Source organism: Pseudorca crassidens, chromosome 3, assembly GCF_039906515.1.
Source record: "Pseudorca crassidens isolate mPseCra1 chromosome 3, mPseCra1.hap1, whole genome shotgun sequence".
NCBI classification, from domain to species: Eukaryota; Metazoa; Chordata; class Mammalia; order Artiodactyla; family Delphinidae; genus Pseudorca; species Pseudorca crassidens.
This window is the reverse complement of record NC_090298.1, coordinates 165,354,205-165,373,391: the sequence shown is the minus strand read 5'-3', so window position 1 is coordinate 165,373,391 and position 19,187 is coordinate 165,354,205. Positions and strand designations below refer to the sequence as shown.

General features: G+C 57.8%; 3 protein-coding genes across 8 annotated transcripts; 1 reads left to right on the top strand and 2 right to left on the bottom strand.

The window, feature by feature from the left end:
* The first annotated feature begins 315 nt into the window (after positions 1-315).
* On the top strand, positions 316-6,532 carry ATG4D (autophagy related 4D cysteine peptidase). Of its 4 annotated transcripts, XM_067733772.1 has the most exons (10): positions 320-926; positions 1,482-1,565; positions 1,647-1,820; positions 2,113-2,389; positions 2,463-2,527; positions 3,952-4,082; positions 5,140-5,218; positions 5,295-5,371; positions 5,449-5,568; positions 5,992-6,532. In XM_067733772.1, the coding sequence occupies exons 1-10, from the start codon at positions 695-697 to the stop codon at positions 6,172-6,174; spliced, it is 1,422 nt and encodes a 473-aa protein (XP_067589873.1). In that variant the 5' UTR covers positions 320-694; the 3' UTR covers positions 6,175-6,532. The 4 variants fall into 4 exon arrangements, with proteins under 4 accessions (XP_067589875.1, XP_067589874.1, XP_067589873.1 ...); XM_067733774.1 differs by lacking the exon at positions 5,449-5,568 and having other exon boundaries at positions 316-926; XM_067733773.1 differs by lacking the exon at positions 1,482-1,565 and having other exon boundaries at positions 319-926.
* KRI1 (KRI1 homolog) lies at positions 6,203-15,024 on the bottom strand. 3 transcript variants are annotated; one of them, XM_067733769.1, is made up of 19 exons: positions 14,892-15,024; positions 14,705-14,778; positions 13,831-13,936; positions 13,230-13,338; positions 12,932-12,986; positions 12,796-12,845; positions 12,402-12,498; positions 12,234-12,311; positions 11,824-11,951; positions 11,023-11,149; positions 10,842-10,937; positions 10,568-10,738; positions 9,658-9,733; positions 9,475-9,563; positions 9,263-9,389; positions 9,047-9,177; positions 8,067-8,131; positions 7,872-7,970; positions 6,203-7,097 (listed from the first exon to the last, which is right to left on the bottom strand). In XM_067733769.1, the coding sequence occupies exons 1-19, from the start codon at positions 14,983-14,985 to the stop codon at positions 6,758-6,760; spliced, it is 2,112 nt and encodes a 703-aa protein (XP_067589870.1). In that variant the 5' UTR covers positions 14,986-15,024; the 3' UTR covers positions 6,203-6,757. The 3 variants fall into 3 exon arrangements, with proteins under 3 accessions (XP_067589870.1, XP_067589871.1, XP_067589872.1); XM_067733770.1 differs by having other exon boundaries at positions 12,796-12,842; XM_067733771.1 differs by having other exon boundaries at positions 6,848-7,097; positions 7,872-7,989.
* A 432-nt stretch (positions 15,025-15,456) lies between these two features.
* On the bottom strand, positions 15,457-17,981 carry CDKN2D (cyclin dependent kinase inhibitor 2D). Its single transcript, XM_067733768.1, has 3 exons — positions 17,857-17,981; positions 17,444-17,599; positions 15,457-16,402 (listed from the first exon to the last, which is right to left on the bottom strand). The coding sequence occupies exons 2-3, from the start codon at positions 17,582-17,584 to the stop codon at positions 16,055-16,057; spliced, it is 489 nt and encodes a 162-aa protein (XP_067589869.1). The 5' UTR covers positions 17,585-17,599; positions 17,857-17,981; the 3' UTR covers positions 15,457-16,054.
* Between the last annotated feature and the right edge of the window lie 1,206 nt (positions 17,982-19,187).

Sequence of the window (19,187 nt, the reverse complement as noted above, 5' to 3'; positions counted from 1 at the left end):
TTATGTTGTTGCGTGTATTTGAGCCCTTCTGCTCCTGGGGAAACTAAAGCACGTAAGGGTATGGCTTGAAGGGGGAGTTTGGGGGAGTGGGTGTCACGCACAGGTTGGGCCCCCGACCGAGGCGGGTCTTGGGTGCGCAGCCCGCAGAGCAGCGCTCTGATCCTCTGGCGGACGTGGTCAGGTGCAAACCGCGTAGGGGTCCCGCCTGGGGGGGTCAGTCCCCCAGCGCACGGAGGGGGCGGGGCCGGGAGGGGCGGGGCCGGAACCGGCGAGGGGCGGGGCCTGGCGCGGGGCTTCCCGGCTCTGGGGCCTCCGATAAGGACCTCCAGGGGCTCGGCTGCGCCTGGCTCTGCGATAAGGCGGGCGGTGGAGGGGGTCGCGGGGCGCCGCAGGGAGGTGCGGCGTCAGGAGGTCACAGCGCAGCCACAAGGGACTGGGGCTGGGGACCCAGGCTGGAGGCCGGGCTTGGGCGGGGCGTCCGGCTGTGTCACGCCCGCCTCCCTCCCGGGGCCAGGGCCGCTAAAATGGCGGCGGCGGCGGTGGTGACACCGTCCCGCACAGGGCCCGGGGGCCTGGTCGCCGTGCCGGGGGCCCACTAGCGCCTTCCTGGGCGCCCGCGTCCTGGCCGCGTCCTGGCCCCTGGGGCGCTCGAGCACGGCCCCTGGGGCCCTCGGTCAGCCCTCCCGGCGCGCCCATGAACTCCGTGTCGCCGGCCGCAGCTCAGTACCGGAGCGGCAGCCAGGAGGACGCGCGCAGCCCCGAGGGCCGCAGGCCACGGCGCCCCCGAACCCCGGACCCCAACGGCCTGGGGCCCCCCGGAGCCAGCGGCCCCGCTCTTGCGTCGTCCGGGACCGGCCCGGGGGAGCCGGACGAAGTGGACAAGTTTAAAGCGAAGTTCCTGACAGCCTGGAACAACGTCAAGTACGGTGAGGAGGGGGCGGGCCCCGGGGTTGGGTTCTGAGGTGGGAGCGAGCTGAGGGTTCAGGCGGGCTGGGAACTTGGAGGTCGGTGGGAGTCAAGGAGAACCAGACCCTGCACCTGTCAAGTATTCCACCCTTTGTTCCCCTCCCGTGAGTCACCTGTGGGTAGGTCCCCCGCCCTGCCCTGCCCAGAGCGGGCCGCTGGCTGGCAGGTCCAAAGGGGAATGTGTTTACACGCCTCAGTCGATTCCCCGTGTGACCTTGGGCAAGGTTTTCTGTTCCCTGTGCCTCCATTTTCCTCCTCTGTAAAATGGGTACAGTAATCAGACGTGCTTTGATTCATCCCGAATTAACGGCAGACATGCATGTGGCTGTTACTAGGGGCTCCGCCTCCATCCAGGAGAAGTGTAGCACGGATTCCCCAGAGCCTTCCCTGAGATAGGAACTAGGATATCCCCATCACACAGATGGGAGAATTTAAGCGCTGTTGCTGCCCTGTTAGGTTGCGTGTCTGCCAAGCAAGTGCTTCATCTTGCTGGACACTGCCCCATGTCTCCCCAGGTTGGGCAGTCAAAAGCCGGACCAGCTTTAGCAAGATCTCTAGCGTCCATCTCTGTGGCCGCCGCTACCGCTTCGAGGGCGAGGGTGAGCTGGTGGCCCCTGGCTAGGGTTGGAGGAGTCCCGCAGGGGTGTTTCTGGTGGCAACTGACAGGCCTGCTCTTGTAGGTGACATCCAGCGTTTCCAGCGGGACTTTGTATCTCGCCTATGGTTTACTTACCGCCGGGAGTTCCCACCTCTCGCCGGGGGCTGCCTGACCTCCGACTGTGGCTGGGGATGCATGTTACGGAGTGGGCAGATGATGCTAGCTCAGGGGCTGCTGCTGCACTTCCTGCCCAGAGGTGAGCGGTGGAGGGGGAAGGGCACAGTAGGAGCGTAGCGCCCACCACAGGTCAGCAGTGTTAGAACTGTTTGTAAACAGAGTTTAAAGTCGTGTTAGAATTGTGTGTAAAGTAAGCTTGTGGGGGGGCGGGGAGTGAGAGTTGTTTAGAAAATAAGTTGAAGGAATGTGAAAATTGTAGTTAAACACGGCATCTCTGGAGCAGTAGAGTTGTGTGTAAATCATGGATAGTGGGAACTGTGCCCCACCCCCCTACACCATCGCCATTTGACTCTTAACTCCATCCCTACCAGATTGGACGTGGTCCCTGGGCGCGGGCCTGGGTCCCCCTGAGCCATCGAGGTTGACCTCTCCCAACCGGTACCGTGGGCCTGCCCACTGGATGCCTCCGCGCTGGGCCCAGGCTGCCCCTGAGCCGGAGCAGGAGCGCCGGCACCGGCAGATTGTATCCTGGTTCGCTGACCATCCCCGGGCCCCCTTCGGCCTACACCGGCTGGTGGAGCTTGGGCAGAGCTCGGGCAAGAAGGCGGGTGACTGGTATGGGCCCTCCCTGGTGGCGCACATACTCAGGTGAGGGCCGCTGCAGGGGACACGGGAGCTACTGGGTACCCCCAGGAGCTCAGGCCTTTCCTCCCATCCCCAGGAAAGCTGTGGAGAGCTGCTCAGAGGTCACCCGCCTGGTGGTGTACGTTTCTCAGGACTGCACAGGTAAGGGGCTGGGAGCCAAGGTCACAGGGTTCTCACCCTGAGCCAGTCACTACCTCAGCTCCCTCTTAGGACCCACATTCCTCAGATGCTGAAACAAGTTCTGCGGCAGAGGGACCCTTGGAAAGGATTCGAGGCCCACACTGGGTCAGGGTGCTCAGGATTCCTTCCCTCCCTCTGGAACCAGGAGAGGAGACTTCAGGGCTTCTCCCTGAGTGATAGAATAAAAGACATAAGGAATTCCTCTCGCAGGTCCAACTCGCTCTTACTGTGTAAACAGGTCCAACATGTACGAAAGTTGGGTCTCTGCCTCACAGGGTTGTCATGAGGATTAAGTGAGTCAGTGATAAAAGTAAAACCCTTAGGATAGTGGTTCTCACTTAGTAAGTATTCACTAAATCTTTGCTATTCTTATTATTATTCCCTCGAAAACAGTTCAGGAGAGCCTTTTTCTTAGTCTGTTAGGGCTGCTGTAACAAAAATACCATAGACCAGGGACTTCCCTGGCGGTCCAGTGGTTAGGACTTGGTGCTTTCACTGCCGGGGCCCTGGTCGATCCCCGGTCAGGGACTAATATCCCACAAGCTGCGCGGCATGGCCAAAAAACCAAAACAGCACACAGAAAACCATAGACTGGGTGGCTTGTGAACAACAGGAATTTATTTTTCATAATTCTGGAGGCTGGGAAGTCCAAGAACAAGGCACTGGCAGTTTTCGTGTCTGTTGGGAACCCACTTCCTGGTTCATTTTGCTGTGTCTTCAGGTAGCAAAAGGGGCAAGCGAGCTCTCTGGGGTCCCTTTTATAAGGGCAGTGATTTCACTCCTGACCTAATCCCCTCCCAAAGGCCCCACTTCCTAATTCCATCACCTTGTGGGGTAAGATTTCAACATAAGAATTTAGAGGGGGGCACAAGCATTCAGACCGTAGCAGCTGCCTCCGGAAAGCGTTGAATGCACTTTTCTGGGAGCCAGGAGGGGGCTCACATAGCCACAAGGGAGGAGGCGGGAGAGGAGAAACCAGCAGACGGGACTTGAGGAGGGACACACAGGAACTTTCAGCTGACTGGCGGATTGCTCAGTGCTCCCATTTCCATCTTAGAAACCCAGGCGCCAAGTCGGGGAGGACTAGAGGCACTCTGGGCTGCGGGGAAGGCTCTCCAACTCCTCCTAGCTTTACACTGTTTGTCTCAGTCTCAGGACGTCAGTTACCCTCTCTGTAAAATGGGGATGTCCACACCTGCCTGGAGGCCCTGGGATTGTCTGAGGGAGCTTGGGGTGGGGGGACATGGGAAAGGTGTTTTTCTGCCGATGACAGGAGTGTCATCCCAAGAGGTTGCTCAGGCAGGGTTGGTCCCCTGAGGATGGAGGACCATACTCTGAGGCTTGAAGGGCCGGAGAGAATGTGACCTGCTGCCCTGTCCTTCCAGTGTACAAGGCGGATGTGGCACGCCTGGTGGCCAGGCCAGACCCCACAGCTGAGTGGAAATCCGTGGTCATCCTGGTGCCAGTGCGGCTGGGTGGTGAGACTCTCAACCCCGTGTACGTGCCCTGCATGAAGGTAGGTTCTACCAGATTCTACCATGCCTCCCCCCAGGAGCCCTGCAGACTTTTTCAGCTTGGGTTAGGTGTTTATGCTTCCTTCATCTCTTCATCGGTTTATCCAGTAGTTACGGAGCGCCAGTTATGTGCCAAGAACTGTCCCAGCTGCTGGGGATTCAGAGGTGAACAGGCAACAACTGATGCCCTCTGGGAACAGACGTTCTAATGGGGGAATAACAGGCAGTGTATGTGGAACCAAATTGACAGCTGTGGTGTTACAACTCGGACTCTAAAGGAACCAAAATTAACACGATGAGGGGCAGATGCGGGTGGCTGCACAGCCTAGGAAAGCCCCTCTCTAGCCAGAAGCAAGAGAGAAGCCAGAGGAGGAGTGTTCCGGGCAAAAGGAACAGCAAGGCTGGAAAGACCCTGATGTGTTTATACCCGGAATAAAGGCCAAAGATCCCTCCACAGCCCACAGGGCCCTGTACCATCTGCCCACACTCTCCAACTCACTTCATTCTGCTCCAGCCACACAGGCCTCTTCACTGTTCTCAGAAGACACCTGCCTCAGAGCCTTTGCACTTGCTGTTCCCATCACTTGGAGCACTCTTTCCCAAGATGCACTTTTTTTTTTTTTAACATCTTTATTGGAGTATAATTGCTTTACAATGGTGTTAGTTTCTGGTCTATAACAAAGTGAATCAGCTATACGTATCCCAAGATGCACTCTTAACTCTCTTAACTCTTTGCTAAAACGTCATCTCTCAGTGAGGCCTTTTCCTGATTCCCCTGTTTAAAACTGCAAAGCCTTCTTCCCGCCTTTATTCTTTCTCCAGTGTTACCGCCTTGTGACACGTAACTTGCTCATCTTGTTCCTTGTTCTCCCGCACTAGAACATCAGCTGCATAAGGGCAGGGTGTTGTCTATCTTGGTCACTGCTACCCCCCAGGGCCCAGCACAGGCTTGGGTTTGCACACATTGGGCCTTTGCTATGCATTTGTTGACAGTGCTTACAATGCTCACTGACGGCACCTGCTGTGGGTCCTTACCTTCACCCACTTTCTTCCCTGCAGGAGCTCCTGCGTTCAGAGCTGTGCCTTGGCATCATGGGGGGCAAGCCACGCCACTCGCTGTACTTCATTGGCTATCAGGGTAGGCCCACCCCATCCTGCTTCATCCCATCCCACCTTACCCTCTTCCACCCCTGCTCACGCTTCCTCCCCTGCAGATGACTTCCTCCTCTACCTGGACCCTCACTACTGCCAGCCCACTGTGGATGTCAGCCAGGCTGACTTCCCCCTAGAGGTGAGCTGGGATCCCCAGGGTGGGGTTGGAGGCCTGTGGAGGGTTCCCCCCGAGCCTCCCTTGTTTGTCTGCCCCAGTCCTTCCATTGCACCTCACCCCGCAAGATGGCCTTTGCCAAGATGGACCCGAGCTGTACTGTGGGGTTCTATGCTGGAGACAGGAAGGAGTTTGAGACGCTCTGCTCAGAGCTGACCAGGGTGAGCAAGGCATGCTGGAGGGTGGGAGGCAAAGGGCAGGGCAAGGGTAGAAGAGGAACAGAGGCTTTGAGGCCAGCAGACCTGGCAAGGCCACGTCCAGGCTATGTTGTTAAGATTATTATCCTGACCACAAGCTGCAAAAGCCCAGCTCTAATTAGAGCAAAAAGAGGCATGAAATGAAAAATTTAAGTGGACAGCTGCTTCCAGGGGGTCAAGTGGTAGGACCCTGCCATGTGCTCATCACTGAGCCAATCACTATAGCCAGGGCACAGAAGGTGCTGATTGGCTGGCTTGCATCACTGCCCTGGAGGGATGGCAGTTGAGTTCAGGAAGCACCTGATAAATGTACCTGTTAAGATAATTACACCCACTAGGATAATTCACATGGCTTGGGGGCTGAGCTCTTCTCTCTCCGCCCACCAGGTCCTCAGCTCCTCCTCAGCCACAGAGCGATACCCCATGTTCACCCTGGTTGAGGGCCATGCTCAGGACCACAGCCTGGACGACCTCTGCTCCCAGCCCTCCCAACCCACACTGCGGCTCCCTCGCACAGGCCGGCTCCTCAAGGCGAAACGCCCAAGCTCTGACGACTTTGTGTTTTTATAAAGGGAGGGGATGAGGGAGAAGACACGACCCTATTTATTTTTTTATTTATGTCACTCTGGGTGTGGGAGCTTGAACTCCCCTCCCTGACAAGTGCAGCTGAGAGCAGTCCAGGAAGCCTCCGGGCCGCGGCCATTCAGCCAGGAACAGAGCCCGCACACCTGCCTCCCACCAGCTGGGCCCTCCTCACCGGGCAGGGAGGGAGGGCCCCCGGGCACCCACTCAGGGCCTGACTCAGTACTGTAGTTTGCACTGGACCGTCCATGCCCCTCACCGGTCCCGACGCCCCCATCCTGCCAAGGGCTGGTGGGAGGGAGGAGGGGCTGTGACCAATGGGGGCTAATAAAGCTGTTTGACTTGACCTTGGCTATGGCTGGGCCCAGCATTTAAGGGATGGGGCTCAGGGTAAGTCTCGAGGTGAGGTTCCAAGTCATCCGGGGAAGCTTACTGAGTAGGCCTCAGCTTTCACATCTCTAAGATGGGAAGACTCCCTTGCCCACAGGTAGATGTGAGGGTCTATACAGTCGATAAGAGGGGGCTTGATTGAAGGGGAGGAGCCCCAAGGCCCCTGCAGGCTTCCTTGAGCTCAGGGGTGGCTCTTAGGCCCCTGCCGCTTCCTCCGTTGCCGGCCCAGCTGGCGGAAGTGCAGCCGTTTGGGGTTGAGGCCAAAGGCCTGCAGTCTCTGACGGCTGAACTCACACCCACCAAGTGTTACTGTGGGGCCCAGGAGACGCGCCTTCTTGCCCCTCCTCTGCCTCTGGGGGGCCGGTTTCTCAGCGGTTGTCGCAGGGGCTGCCTCTTCCTGTACTGGGGGGCTCTCAGGCTGGGGCCACTTCCCACAGGCCCCATCGGGTGCCAGCAGCTGCCCCTGTGGGCCAGCTTTGTCTCTCTGTGGCTTCCCTGTGGCTTCTGTGGGCATCTCTGTCCTGGAGGAGGAAGGCGTGGCTCAGCCCAGGCCAGTCACAGTTAGGCTTTCCATCCCCCATTTTTACAGATGTGAAAAGGAGAGGTTCAGAATTCGGGGGCCTGGACTTCCTTGGCGGTCCAGTGGTTAAGACTCCGTGCCTCCACTGCAGGGGGCACGGGTTCAGTCCCTCGTCGGGGAACTGAGATCCCACATGCCGCGTGGCGCGGCCAAAAATAAAAAAAAATAAAACAATTCAGGGGCCTGCCTGGGACTCAAACGTGGGTCTAATGCAATACCAAGCTGGGATTTTTCTACTGAACTCTGAGGCTGGATTGTGTCACTGATAATTTTGATTGTTGAGCCTGGGCCTGCACTAAGCTCTTCACACAAATTAACTCATTTTAGCTTTCCATCAACTCCGTGAGCTTTTATCACTCCTCATTTATAGATCAGGAAATAACAGGCATAATAACAAGAGCTAATACCTATCCAGAACTTACTGTTTTAAGCACTGTGTGTGAATTAACTCACTTAATCCTCAAAAAAAAGAAAAACCCAACAAGAAGTGAGCCATCTTTATCCCCATTTTACAAATAAGGAAGCAGGCCCAGGGAGGGAAAGTGACTTGCCCAACATCACACAGCTACAGCCCAGCCAGGACTTGACACCCAGGTATCAGAGAAGGGAAACCCCATTCCCAAGGTCATGTGACAGATGGCTGACAGAGCATGACTCAAACCTGGGCCTGGCAGGCTCCCAAGCCCACCCACCCCCTACAACCAGCAATACTTACTCCTCTGGGCAGAGTGACTTGAAGATCTGCCTCTTTTTCCATACGTTCTGGGCCTTCTGGCTGTACGCCCTCCTGTCCTGCAGCTCCTCCTGCTCCGACCTGCAGGCCGCAGGGTGCTCTGGGAGTTGCCCATGCTTGCCTTCAGCCTGCCCGCCCCTCCCCCCCGGGGCACCTGGCCCAGCCCCACCCCGTCACCTGTACATGCAGGTCTTCTTCAGGGAGCACCATCGGTTCAGCTCCTTGTCATCGGCAGTGAGGATCTGCAAGGGCAGGGAGAGTGGGGTCCTGCTCGTGAGCCCCAGGGGGCCCTGACTCTTAAGCCTTAGTCACCTCATGGGTCAAAGCAGGGTAATGCCAGTTCCACCCAGCAGAAATGTCATGATGGTGAGAAAGAACTGATTTCTGCAGAGGCTAATTGATTTTTTTGTTGTTGGGGGCATCAGATGGGTAAACTGAGGCTCAGAGGGGGGATCCTTGCCCCAAGTCACATGGCCAGGAAGTGGCTACTCTCAGATTACAATTTGGGCCCTTGAGCCCTGACCCTATGCACTGTGGTCCCAGCAGCCTCAGACCAGGGCAGGGGTCTCCATGCCACTGACTGGGTTTGCTAATTACAGATGAGGCCCAGGTTCCTCACTTATGAGTTGGGCACCCCCTTAGAACCTACTGGAAGGTCATCAGGAAGATGAAGTGAATGCAGATGTTATAAGCTCAATAAACATCGTCTACTTTTACTGTCAAGCATCCGTAGCCATTGGGGCTAAGGCGCAAGTGACGTTCAAAGCATATTTTTTTCACATCCACATCCATGCGGTGGGGCTGCTATGAGGCCCATTTTACAGACGGGGAAACCCAGGCACAGAGGCTCTAGTCACATGTCCAAGGTTATACAGCTGGTGAGCGGCTGAGCCAGGATTTGAACCTGTGTCAAGTCTTAAGGGTCACCCTGCTGCCGATATACGGTAACAGAATTAAAACTAATATTTATTGGGGCCTGCTGTGGGCAAAGCACTGTCTGAGCCCCTGCCTCATAGAAACCTTTTGAGGCAGGTAATATTGTTAGTACTGTCATCAGCACTATTATTCCTGTTGTTTTCAAGATGAAAAAACAGGCCACGTCACAGCACAGATGGCTCCAGGCTCCCCCTTGCCTAGCGGGTGCCCCAGGGTCCCACCTCCTCGGTGCTGAGCCCGAAGTCGCAGGGCACCACCGTGCGGTACTTGAAGCGACAGGGCAGGTCATCGATGATGTCCTCGTAGTCCAGCTGGTAATACTCGTCCAGGTACTCCTCGAATGTCTTGTCCCCTGAGCGGGGACAGAGCCAGGCTGCCGGGGTGTGCCGGGCCCTGTGGAGCCCCTGCCGGCCCACGGCCGCCCACCCGGGCCTCACCAGGGTCAAACACAGGCTTCTCCTGCTCCACAGCTGCGGCGAAGGGCGACTTTCGCTTCTTCTTGCCCAATGAAGGAGCCTTGCGCTGCTGCTTCTGAGGCTGGCTGGGGTCATAGTCGGCATCCATCTGCCGGGATGCGCAGGTCAGGCCTGCCCTTGCGGTCCTCGGGACCCTCTGAGGACCCCCAGATCCCCGCGCCCAGGGCACCTACATTGAAGTCGGGGTCCTCGCAGTGCGGCTCCTGCTGGCTCCAAGCTCCACTCTGCTCCGGCCCAGCCCACATGTCCCAGTTCCAGTCGTCTGATTCCAGAGGACAGGCAGGCAGGGATGGGCCGGGGGGTCATGTCAGGCCAAGCAGCCCCCGCCCCCAGCCCACTGCCCCAAGTGACCTCACCTTCAAGCCCTTCCTCTTCCTCAAACTGTGGCTTCTCCTCCTCCATGGTTCCGTAGTACTTGTCCCCGAAGCACTTCTGCAGGGTCGGGGCCGGGAGGGTGAGCAGGGCCCACTCCCCCCAGATGGCAGCACTCCTGCACCTTAAATGGCCTCGCAGCACCCCCCTCAGCTCCTGATGTCGGGGGAACCTTGTGTGTCTGGGCTCCTCCACACCCACTTTTGGCTCATCTTGCCCCCTTGACCCCCCTGCTCTCTGCCCCCTGTTCCACTGGCTGGCAAAGGCAGATATTGCTAACCGTGCCGTTTATAAGCACCTACTACATGCTGGACGCTGGGCTGCATCTCACTGTGTTCTCACAAGCTCCCCAAGAGACAGAAACTACTGCCAAATACTGAGAAGCTGAAGCTCAGGACTGAGAAGCTTCTAGAAAGTGAAGGCTGAACGCTGACCACACAGCACCCACCCACTCCAGTTTTCACCTGGCCCACCTATGCATCCTTAGTCTCCTTCCTTGACCTCCCAGGCTTAGTCAGGAGCAGCTTTGCGGTGCCCGTGGTCCCCACTGCTCTCCCATCCAGCCCTCATCGCCTGTTCCAGTGGCCTGAAGCTGTGTTTCCCCAAACACAACAATAAACACTCACGGCTCAATAAATGAGTTTAAAGGAAATACCAGGACCCACAGTTCCTTGAGCATTTACCAAGTTAATTAACATTTAGTATTCCTCTCAGGCTATCTTTACAACAGCCCTGACATAAATGCTGCAGTTAGACCCACTTTATAGACAGAGACACAGGGTCAGAGAGGTCAAGTCACTTTCTGAGGCCACACAGCAAGGAAGGGACTGCTGATTCCAGAGCCACACTCTGAGCACTCGGCTGCACAGCCGGGCTGGGGCTCTGGGGCCACACCTGCATGAGCTGGTCGTGCTGGGCGGGGTCAAAGTCGTCTTCGAGGTCCTGCTCCTCAAAGCCCAGTGTCTCGTTGCCTGTGACCTGCCGCAGCCTCTCCAGCTTGGCCAGAATCTCCTTCCTCTTCAGGTTCTTCAGCTGCTTGAGTTCCTCCTGCTTCCTCGCTTTCTCCTGCAGGCGGCAGTTCACGGGCGAGGGAGGGTATGGGCTCCCCCCTGCCCCCTGCAGGCTGGGTCCCGCCTCCTCACAGCGCACCGCCCCAACAGACACTCACCCTCCTCTTCCGCTCCCGCGTCTCTTCCCTCCTCTCCTTCCTGCGCTCGTCCTTTTGGCGCACGGAGGATGTGATGTTCCGAGGATAGGTCTTGACCTGTGGGCAGCAGAGATGATTCCAGGCTCTCCCGGCCTGGACCCTGCGGGCCAGGTCCTCCCCGGAGCTGGCACTGGCCACCTACCGAGGCAGAGTCTGGCTCCTCGAAGCGGAAGTTGTACTTGTGCTCAAAGTCCTCCTGTTTCTTCAGAAACAGCTCACCCTCGTCTGAGGAGTCGTCCACGGCCAGCTGGACCGGGGGGCCAGGGACCCTGAGGGATGAGATGGGATGGGACTGGGGGCGTCAGCCGAGCTCCTGCACTCCTGTGTACCAGCATATTAACTCATTTAATCCTCAGAAGAACCCTCTGCTAGGGTGCCACCGTTACCCCCATTTACAGATGGGAAAACCGAGGCATGGAAATCCAGTGGCAGGGCCCCCTGGCTCCAGAGCCCACACTCTGCAGCTTTTCCTCAAGGAAGGCTAACTCTGGGGAATTCGCTGGTTGTCCAGTAGTTAAGACTCACACTTCCACTGCAGGGGCCACAGGTTCAATCCCTGGTTGGGGAACTAAGATCCTGCATGCCACACAGCGCAGCCAAAAAGAAAAAGAAAAGGGCTTCCCTGGTGGCGCAGTGGTTGAGAGTCCGCCTGCCAATGCACGGGACACGGGTTCGTGCCCTGGTCCGGGAAGATCTCACATGCCGCGGAGCGGCTGGGCCCGTGAGCCATGGCCGCTGAGCCTGCGCGTCCGGAGCCTGTGCTCCGCAACAGGAGAGGCCACAACAGTGAGAGGCCCGCGTACCGCCAAAAAAGAAAAAGAAAAAGAAAAGAAAAGAAAAAGGCTAACTCTGCTACCATCTATGTGAAAAAGTGTAAACGCCTGGTGCCTTTTCCTTTCTGGCCAGTGCTGGCTCGAGGCCCCTGGGGGACATGGCTACTCACCCTTCTTCTCCTTCCTCCTCTTCCTCCTCATCTCCTTCCTCCTCGTAGCGTTTGTTGAGGATGTAATCCCGCAGGAAGCGCTCCCCCTCATCTAGCTCTGGGTTGTTCCAATATTCCTTGAGGTGAGTCTAGGGGTGAAGGGGGGGTAACAGGACCCGGATCAGGGACAGGGAAGGAGCACAGATACGGGCACCCAGTGGATTTGGTGACTGCAGCTTCACAGCCAGCCTAGGAAGTAGGTGGGCTAATCCTCATCTTATAGATGTAGACACCGAGGCCCAGAGAGGGACACACCCCATCTTTAGAGAATGTGCTCCTGGCTACCATCTCAAGGGCCGGTTTCCAGGGAAAGGTTGGATGGAAGCAGACCAGGTAGTTTAGTGGGTCAGTGACCATGAATGCGAACTCACCAGTTCTTTCAGGGTGTCGGGGATCTGAATCTCCTTCTGCCCCTTCAGCCACTCGATGTAATCAGCATCCTCCTGGGCCTGGGGGGAAGGCCAGCGCTGAGGGTCTGTGGGAGCCCTGGGGCCCCCTCTCTGCCACCAGCCCCCATCTAGCTGGGCCCCAGCACCCACCTTCTCCTCTCTGCTTTTAGCACGTTTCTGCAGCAACCCGGAGCTACCTTCGCCGGCACTGTCCTCGTCCTCACTGTCCTCCACAAACGCCCGGAAGCTGCCCGTGCGAGAGAACAAGCCTCAGGATGGGTGGGCTGGCCCTGCCCGCTGCCCCAAGACAAGCCCTGTCTACTAATCCCTGAGCTCATCCTGACAAGCCCAGAGCTGTGCTGTGACATAGAGCCCATGACCAACCCCATGTCACAGATGCAGAAACTGAGGCCCGGAGCTAGCAAGCGATGTGCCCAAGGGCACACAGCCATTAAGTGACAGAGCTGGATTTGAACCCAGGCCCGCCCAACCTCAGAGCCTCAACTCCTTCCCATCTGGCCACTCAGCCAGCCCCAGGGCTCACCTTTCCTTCAGCTGTTTCTGTTCTTCCACATAACTTTTCAATGAGGTCTGCTGCAGAGAGAGTGACATGGGCCTCAGGCCCAGCCCTGAGGCTTCAAGCGCCCCCAAGCCCCCCACCCAGCCTCCACCCCACTCACCTGAAGTCTCTGATTGGAGGCCTCCCCATCTGAATTCTCCTCATCAATATATTTGCTGTGTGAAGAAGGAAGAAGGCTTCAGAATAGACTCCCCATGGCCTGTCTGTCCCCATGGGGTAGGGGGCTGTTAAGAGCAACAGCTGGTGGAGGGGGCAGTGGGGTGCAGGCAGGCTCCTGCTCTCCAGGGTTCCCTCAACTCTAGTGAGTCACTGGCTTCTTCCCACCCCTGCCCCTAAGTGCCTGATGTGTCCACCTGCCCTGGGAAGGTGGGAGCAGAGGGGTCAGGCTTTCTCCTTACCCTCCCTTCTCCAAGATAACCTTCCTCTCGTAGTCCTTCAGGTACATGGGCTGCACCTTCTTTTGTTTCTCTTCAGCTGCTGGCTCCTCCTTACTGTCTGAGGACGATGCTGCGGGGACACCAGAAGACACCTGCCATCACCCACATCCACAAACCCCTTCCTCCCCCAGGCAGAGAGTAAGACTATGCTGGGCCAGAGTCAGACCGAGGTTTCAAATCCCCGAGCCACTAGTTCCCAGCTATCAAAGAGGCATCACACTTGCTACTACCTGGAAGTACCTGGCAGTGATCATTCAGTGAATAATTCACACTCAGAACAGGGCCAAGCACACAGCCGTTATTAATGACAACCTAAGACACTCTGCTAAGCGGTGTTTTTGTTTTGGTTTTTTTGCCTTGCCGCGTGGCATGCCGGATCTTAGTTCCCCCCACCAGGGATTGAACCCGTGCCCCCTGCAGTAGAAGAATGGAGTCTTAACCACTGGACTGCCAGGGAAGTCCCTTTGCTAATCAGTTTTGATGTGTGTGGAGATCCATTAAACAGTCACAACCGCCTATAAAGCAATGAGGAATCTGGGCCTCAGTAGAAGTAGCCCCAGACCTGTTCTCTGATAGAAGGTGGCATCTTTCTGATAGATGCGCGGATCCTTCTTCTTCAGTAAGGAGAGGGTCCTGTAAAAGTCACGCTCCTGCTGAGTGTCAAATTCCTAGGGCAGGAAAAGGGGTGGGGACAGACTTCAGAAAGGGGCCGTGATGGGAGCAGTAAGCAACAGGGGCAGGTGGGCTGAGAGTGTGTGGGAATTAGTGTGCATAGAGGAGTATATGTTAGGAGGAAGGAAGCGGGGGAATCCGGCTGGGTAGAGGCAGGTGGGGGTGGAGGGCTGGATCTGAATTGGGGGGAGTGGTCAATTAGGTGGAGAAAGGAGAGGGGCCCTCTTGGGGGTGGTCCACACATAGGTACGGGATATGAGACAGAGGAAGGTAGCAGGCAAGGGGGTGGGTGGTACTTTCTGGTATCAACAAGGGATGGACAACCTAGGGGCAAGTGGGCAGAGGGCACATCAGAACAGAGAGGAAGGGCTGGACTGCTCAGTGAGGCTGGGAAGATCAGGGCTGATATGGGGAAAAGCTGGGTGCCGCATGTGGCAGAGGGATGCCCCACTCTGGGGACAGAGGCAGACACGGAGAAACGGTTAAACTGTTAGGGACGAAAATGTGGACAGAGGGTTCACACCTCACAGATCAAGATGGGCAGGTAGATCCGAGGTAGGGGAGAGGAAGTAGGGGAGATCTGCCCACTCCCTGGGGATGGGAAGGGCGCTGTCTGTCCCTCATGGAAATGGGGGGTGGGAGATGGACGCTCCCGTACGGCGCGATGGGGTTGGAGGTTAGCCGCCCCCTATAAGTCGGGGCCGGGATGCGGTGTGGGGCTTGGACACCTCCTGCAAGTCCGGGAGGGAGGCGGGGAAGCTCACCACGCGCTCGTCGCCGGAGTCAGACTCGGAGCTGGAGTCGCCGCAGCTGTCCCTATCCCCATAGCGATCTTTCACTGTGGGGCACAGATGGGATCCCCCCCAGCTCAGGCTGGGGGAGCAGATCAACCCCCACTTCCCGACCGCCCTGCACGCGCCGGCGCCCAGCGCGCATGCGCCCCGCACTCACGCCGCTGCAGCTCCTCGCGCTCCCGGTAGCGGCCGTACCGCGCGGCGAAGGCCGCGTTCACCCGCAGGGGTGACGACCCGCGCGGCTCCGGCATGGCGGCTCTACGATCCACTGCGCACGCGTGTGAAGAGGCTCCACCCCCCAGGAGGCGGGGCTACTCACTAGCGAGCTTTAAATGGGGCGGAACCTCATGGGCCGCACCTAATCCGCCCCCGGTCCTTCCGGGATCCCTAGCCCTGTGACCGCAGTCCCCGCCCATGCGCCACGCCTCTGCGGGGAAGGCTGCAGCCACCGCCCACCCGACTCCCCCACCCGCCGGGGCTCCCGGCACCCAGCTGACATCTGGGGGCCCTTTCTCCACTCGCGGTTTCCTGCCTCCCTTCCGTTCCGACAGCGCAAACCGCTGCCCCACCCAGCTCACTCACCGTGGCGCCCTGGGAATTACCACTCTCTCCCCTCCCCCAAAAGATCCAGGATCCGCGACCCCGGTGCCCACCCCCACAAACATCCTGAACACGCGACTTTCCATCGCAGCCTCAAAAATCAGAAGCCACTGGCGCTGTGATCATGCACAAGTCTTAATTTAATGGGTAAAAACATTAAATTACACACACAACAATTTCTTCCATAAATCATAATAAATAGACTTTTTTTTTCTTTAACGCTGTACAAGGGACTGGAAACCAAGCTTTCAACAAAATATGAATGAACTCATACTACCCTTTTATTGATTTGGAACACTCCCCCCTCCCCCATGCCGGAAAGCAGTGTGCACACTTGAGGTCTCTCTCTCGGTACAGCCAGCCAAGGTCGACAGGTTCCAGGAGCCTTGGAAGCGATGACCTCACTCTAGGGCTGGGGCTTTAAACGCTCTGCCCTTGGGACTCGTCTGTAGCCCCAGCAGTCGGGGCGTGGAGGAAACCGAACCGTTTAGGTGGCTGTTGCCTGCAGGAGCCCTTCTCTGCCCAACACACCAAAAGGGGTGAGAAAAAAAAAATCAGAAATGTACCTCAAACACACACACCCCAGAAATCAACACCAACAAGCCACAAACTGGTGCCCCTCGGCAGTGAGCAGGAGGAAGAAAGGGAGAAAGTGTTTCTTCCCTCCTCTTCTGACACAGAACCCAGCCGGGTCCTGCTGCCGGAGTGGGTGGCCCCAGGTCACAGTGGTATGTGCAGTATGTCCATGAGATCCTTAGCGCCTCTCCCCCTTGCCAGCTCCAGAGGTGTGAGCCCCCTGGCGTCCCTGTGATGAAGATCGGACTCGGCAGCCAGGAAGCCGACCACAGCCGTGTGGCCCTCTCTCACTGCCAGATGGATGGGGAGGGCCCCGGTGCCATCAGGTGCATTGACATCAGCGCCATGCTCCACCAACACTTTCAGGGTGTCAAGGAATCCAGTGCGTGCTGCATCATGGGCTGGAGTGGTGCCGGAGGCATCCTGGACGTTGGGGCTGGCACCTTGCTTCAGGAGCTCCAGGGCGATGGTGGGGCTGCCAAACATCATGACCTGTTCGGGGGGTAGAGGGTCAGGGGGTCTCCGAAGGAGGAGGTCCAGGAAAATGGGTGACTGCAGAGAGGGGCATTCAGGAGTAGAGAATGCCAGAGACGAGGTCCTCTAGCAAACGAGAAACTTCAGGGAACATAAACTCCCAGGCAGCTGTTGAGACCCCATAGAAGATGATCTGGGAATAAGGACCCTCAAAAAACTGGCCACCCCCCCACCAAGGATAATACACTCCCCCTAGGGTATAGCCCCATGGAAACTTTCAAGGAACCTGAGACCCTCCCCCAAGGAACCAGAGACACTTCTCTCCACAGATGGGAAATCATCAGGAAATATGAAACCCCCACCAGGAAACAGACCTCAGAGAACAGCCCCCTCAAGGGAAAGGAGATGGCCAGGGAATTTGAAACTCCATCTCCAAGGAATTTCCCCCTCCCATATAGTGAGGATGCTCCCAAAGGTACCTGACCCTCTCAAGAAATGGGGTTCCCCTTTTGTAAATGTCCCCAAGGGAAGAGGGACTCCCATGCAATCTGTAACTATTCCCTTATTGGGATCCCCCCAATAATATGGCAATATGAAAATCCCGCGGGAATGGAGATTCCCCGACCCCCCAGAAACTGGATACCTCTCAGAGAACCCCCCCCCAGAAAATGGGGACACCCTGGAAACATGAATCCTTTTTTCCTGCGGTCGGATCCTCCATGCAAGCTCCAAGAAACCGGAGCCGTCCTCATGAAACCGGGATCCAAAGAAGCTGAACCCTCACCCAAGGAATACGAACTTCTCCAGGGAAACTGAATCCTCCGCAATCAGAGAACGAGGAATACTCCGAAGATGGAAAGTTCTCCCCTCCCCCAACCTAACCCCATCCACCACCCACCTAAGAAAGGGGACATCAGGGAGTCAAGTCAGCCCAGCGATGGAGGAACAGACCCCAGTCGGCTACCAACGGGAACAAGGAGAGAAGAGGGAAGGTATCTGGGGTCCCGGTCCTCGCCCCGCTCCCCGCCTCGCCCTCGCTGCGGGAGGGCCGGGCCTCACCTGCAGCGCCGTCTTGCCAAAGCGGTTCAGGGCGTCGGGGTGCACCAGCTCGCGGTGCAGAAGGCGGCGCACCTCCTGCACGTCTCCCCGGGCCGCCGCCCCGCTCAGCCGGTCGCCGGCGCGGACCTCCTCCAGCAGCATGTCGATATTTGCGGCCTGCGAAGCCCCCCGCCCCACCCCGACGCGGTCAGTGCGGGGGAGCCCACCGGCGCTGGCCCGAACAACCCTCCCACAGCGTCCCCGGCCTGCGCGAGGCTCCTGGTCCGACTCGCCAGTCCGGGGCTCCTGCGCGACCCCCGCCCTCCCGTCCGGCTCCTCCCCCTGTCGGCCGGTGGGCCCGGGCCCAACCCTCCGAGGCCCGCAGCGCCCGGCCCGGCGCCCGCCCCTTGGGGGCCGGGTCTCCCCCAACTCACCCTCCCTCCTCCTCGACGGGCGGGGTCTGTTCTGAGCAGACGCCGACGCCGCAGCCGAGCCGGCCGCCAGGGGGCGGAGCCAACGCGCTCGGGGTCCCGCCCCCGAACGCCGCGGATTCGTTTTCTTAAGAACTAGCGAGGTTGCAGCCCAGCTGCATTGCCCGGCTCTGGACCCTATAGTGCCCCGCCCACTCGGCCAGCGCAGCCAATGGCCACGCGTCTCCAGGGAGGCTGTGCACACGGGCGTGGGCGGGTCCGCTTCTGATTGGGCGAACTGCGGCGACCGGTAGACCGCCGGCAATGGCGGGGTTTTCGGTTTTTCAAATGCGCCGGGCGGGCGGGAAAGAGGGCCGGTTTAACTGACCCAGGGGAGAAAGGTCAGGAGCAGAGTAGCACGGGCCGCTCCGGGACCTCGGCACCTCCGAGGGAAAGGGAGGCAGGGCTGGGGCCGCCCTGTTCGGAGTTCTACCGTGCGATAAGTATTTAATAGCTCTTACTGTGCTGAGCGCTTTATTTGATTCATTCACTCTCTGTGTGCAGGAACCGTTCTCTGTGTGCAGGAACCCGGCGCTGGGGAGCGCACATTCAAGCAACTAAATAATTTTAGATAGTCTTAAGCACGGTGAAGAAAATAAAACGTGGAAATGGGGTGGATGAGGAAGGAATCACATTCGGCTCAGATGGGGCCAGCCGGGGCACAGCAAGTGCAAGGGCGTGGAGGAAAGTTCACGCTGCAGGTGCCACGTGGGTAAGCCTGGGAGGCGAGAGTCGCGGTCGGAGGCTCTTAACAGAGACCTTCAAACATTTACGGAGCACCTACTGTGTACTAGGCGGCCAAGTGGAGAGCAAGCTGGGTGCCTCCTGCTGCAGGACGCCTACCGTTTAGGGCTGGAGAAGACAATAATTACATATTTTCAGAATGGTATACACTGTGGAGCTGACAAATCGGGATAAGTAATAGTCTCTTGGGAAAAGAAGGCCGTTGAAAGAGAGAGGTCAGAGAGGGCCACCCTGAGGAGGTGACATTTGATTTGAGACCTGAAGGTGAGGGAAGGAGCCATGTGGATCTCTGGGGGAAAGCATACCAGGTGAAGACGCTGCAGATGTAAAGGCCCTAAGGTAGGAGCACGCCTAGTAAGTCCAGGAAGAGTGAGGGAGAGGGGGAGAGAGGGGGCAGGAGGTGAGGGCAGGTAGGGGACGGGGAGGGGTAATGTTGATCAGGCCTGTGGGCTGCTGTGAGCGCTTGACTTTTACTTTTTAAAAAGAATGGAGCTATGATCTGATTTAGGAGTTAACGGGCGCCCTCTGGCGGCTATGATGGTAACTGGCTG

Bases quoted from the DNA above. Each gene is read 5' to 3' on its own strand.
- ATG4D (XM_067733772.1), top strand. From the start codon at position 695: ATGAACTCCGTGTCGCCGGCCGCAGCTCAGTACCGGAGCGGCAGCCAG. The intron at 1,566-1,646 runs GTGAGCTGGTGG...CTGCTCTTGTAG, and splicing joins CTACCGCTTCGAGGGCGAGG to GTGACATCCAGCGTTTCCAG. The intron at 5,219-5,294 runs GTAGGCCCACCC...CCTCCCCTGCAG, and splicing joins GTACTTCATTGGCTATCAGG to ATGACTTCCTCCTCTACCTG.
- KRI1 (XM_067733769.1), bottom strand. From the start codon at position 14,985: ATGCCGGAGCCGCGCGGGTCGTCACCCCTGCGGGTGAACGCGGCCTTC. The intron at 12,312-12,401 runs GTGGGTGCTGGG...CCTTCCCCCCAG, and splicing joins CTAAAAGCAGAGAGGAGAAG to GCCCAGGAGGATGCTGATTA. The intron at 11,150-11,823 runs GTGAGTAGCCAT...CTCATCCCTCAG, and splicing joins GAGGAGGAAGGAGAAGAAGG to GGTCCCTGGCCCCCCGGTCC.
- CDKN2D (XM_067733768.1), bottom strand. From the start codon at position 17,584: ATGCTGCTGGAGGAGGTCCGCGCCGGCGACCGGCTGAGCGGGGCGGCG. The intron at 16,403-17,443 runs GTGAGGCCCGGC...CCCCCCGAACAG, and splicing joins TTGGCAAGACGGCGCTGCAG to GTCATGATGTTTGGCAGCCC.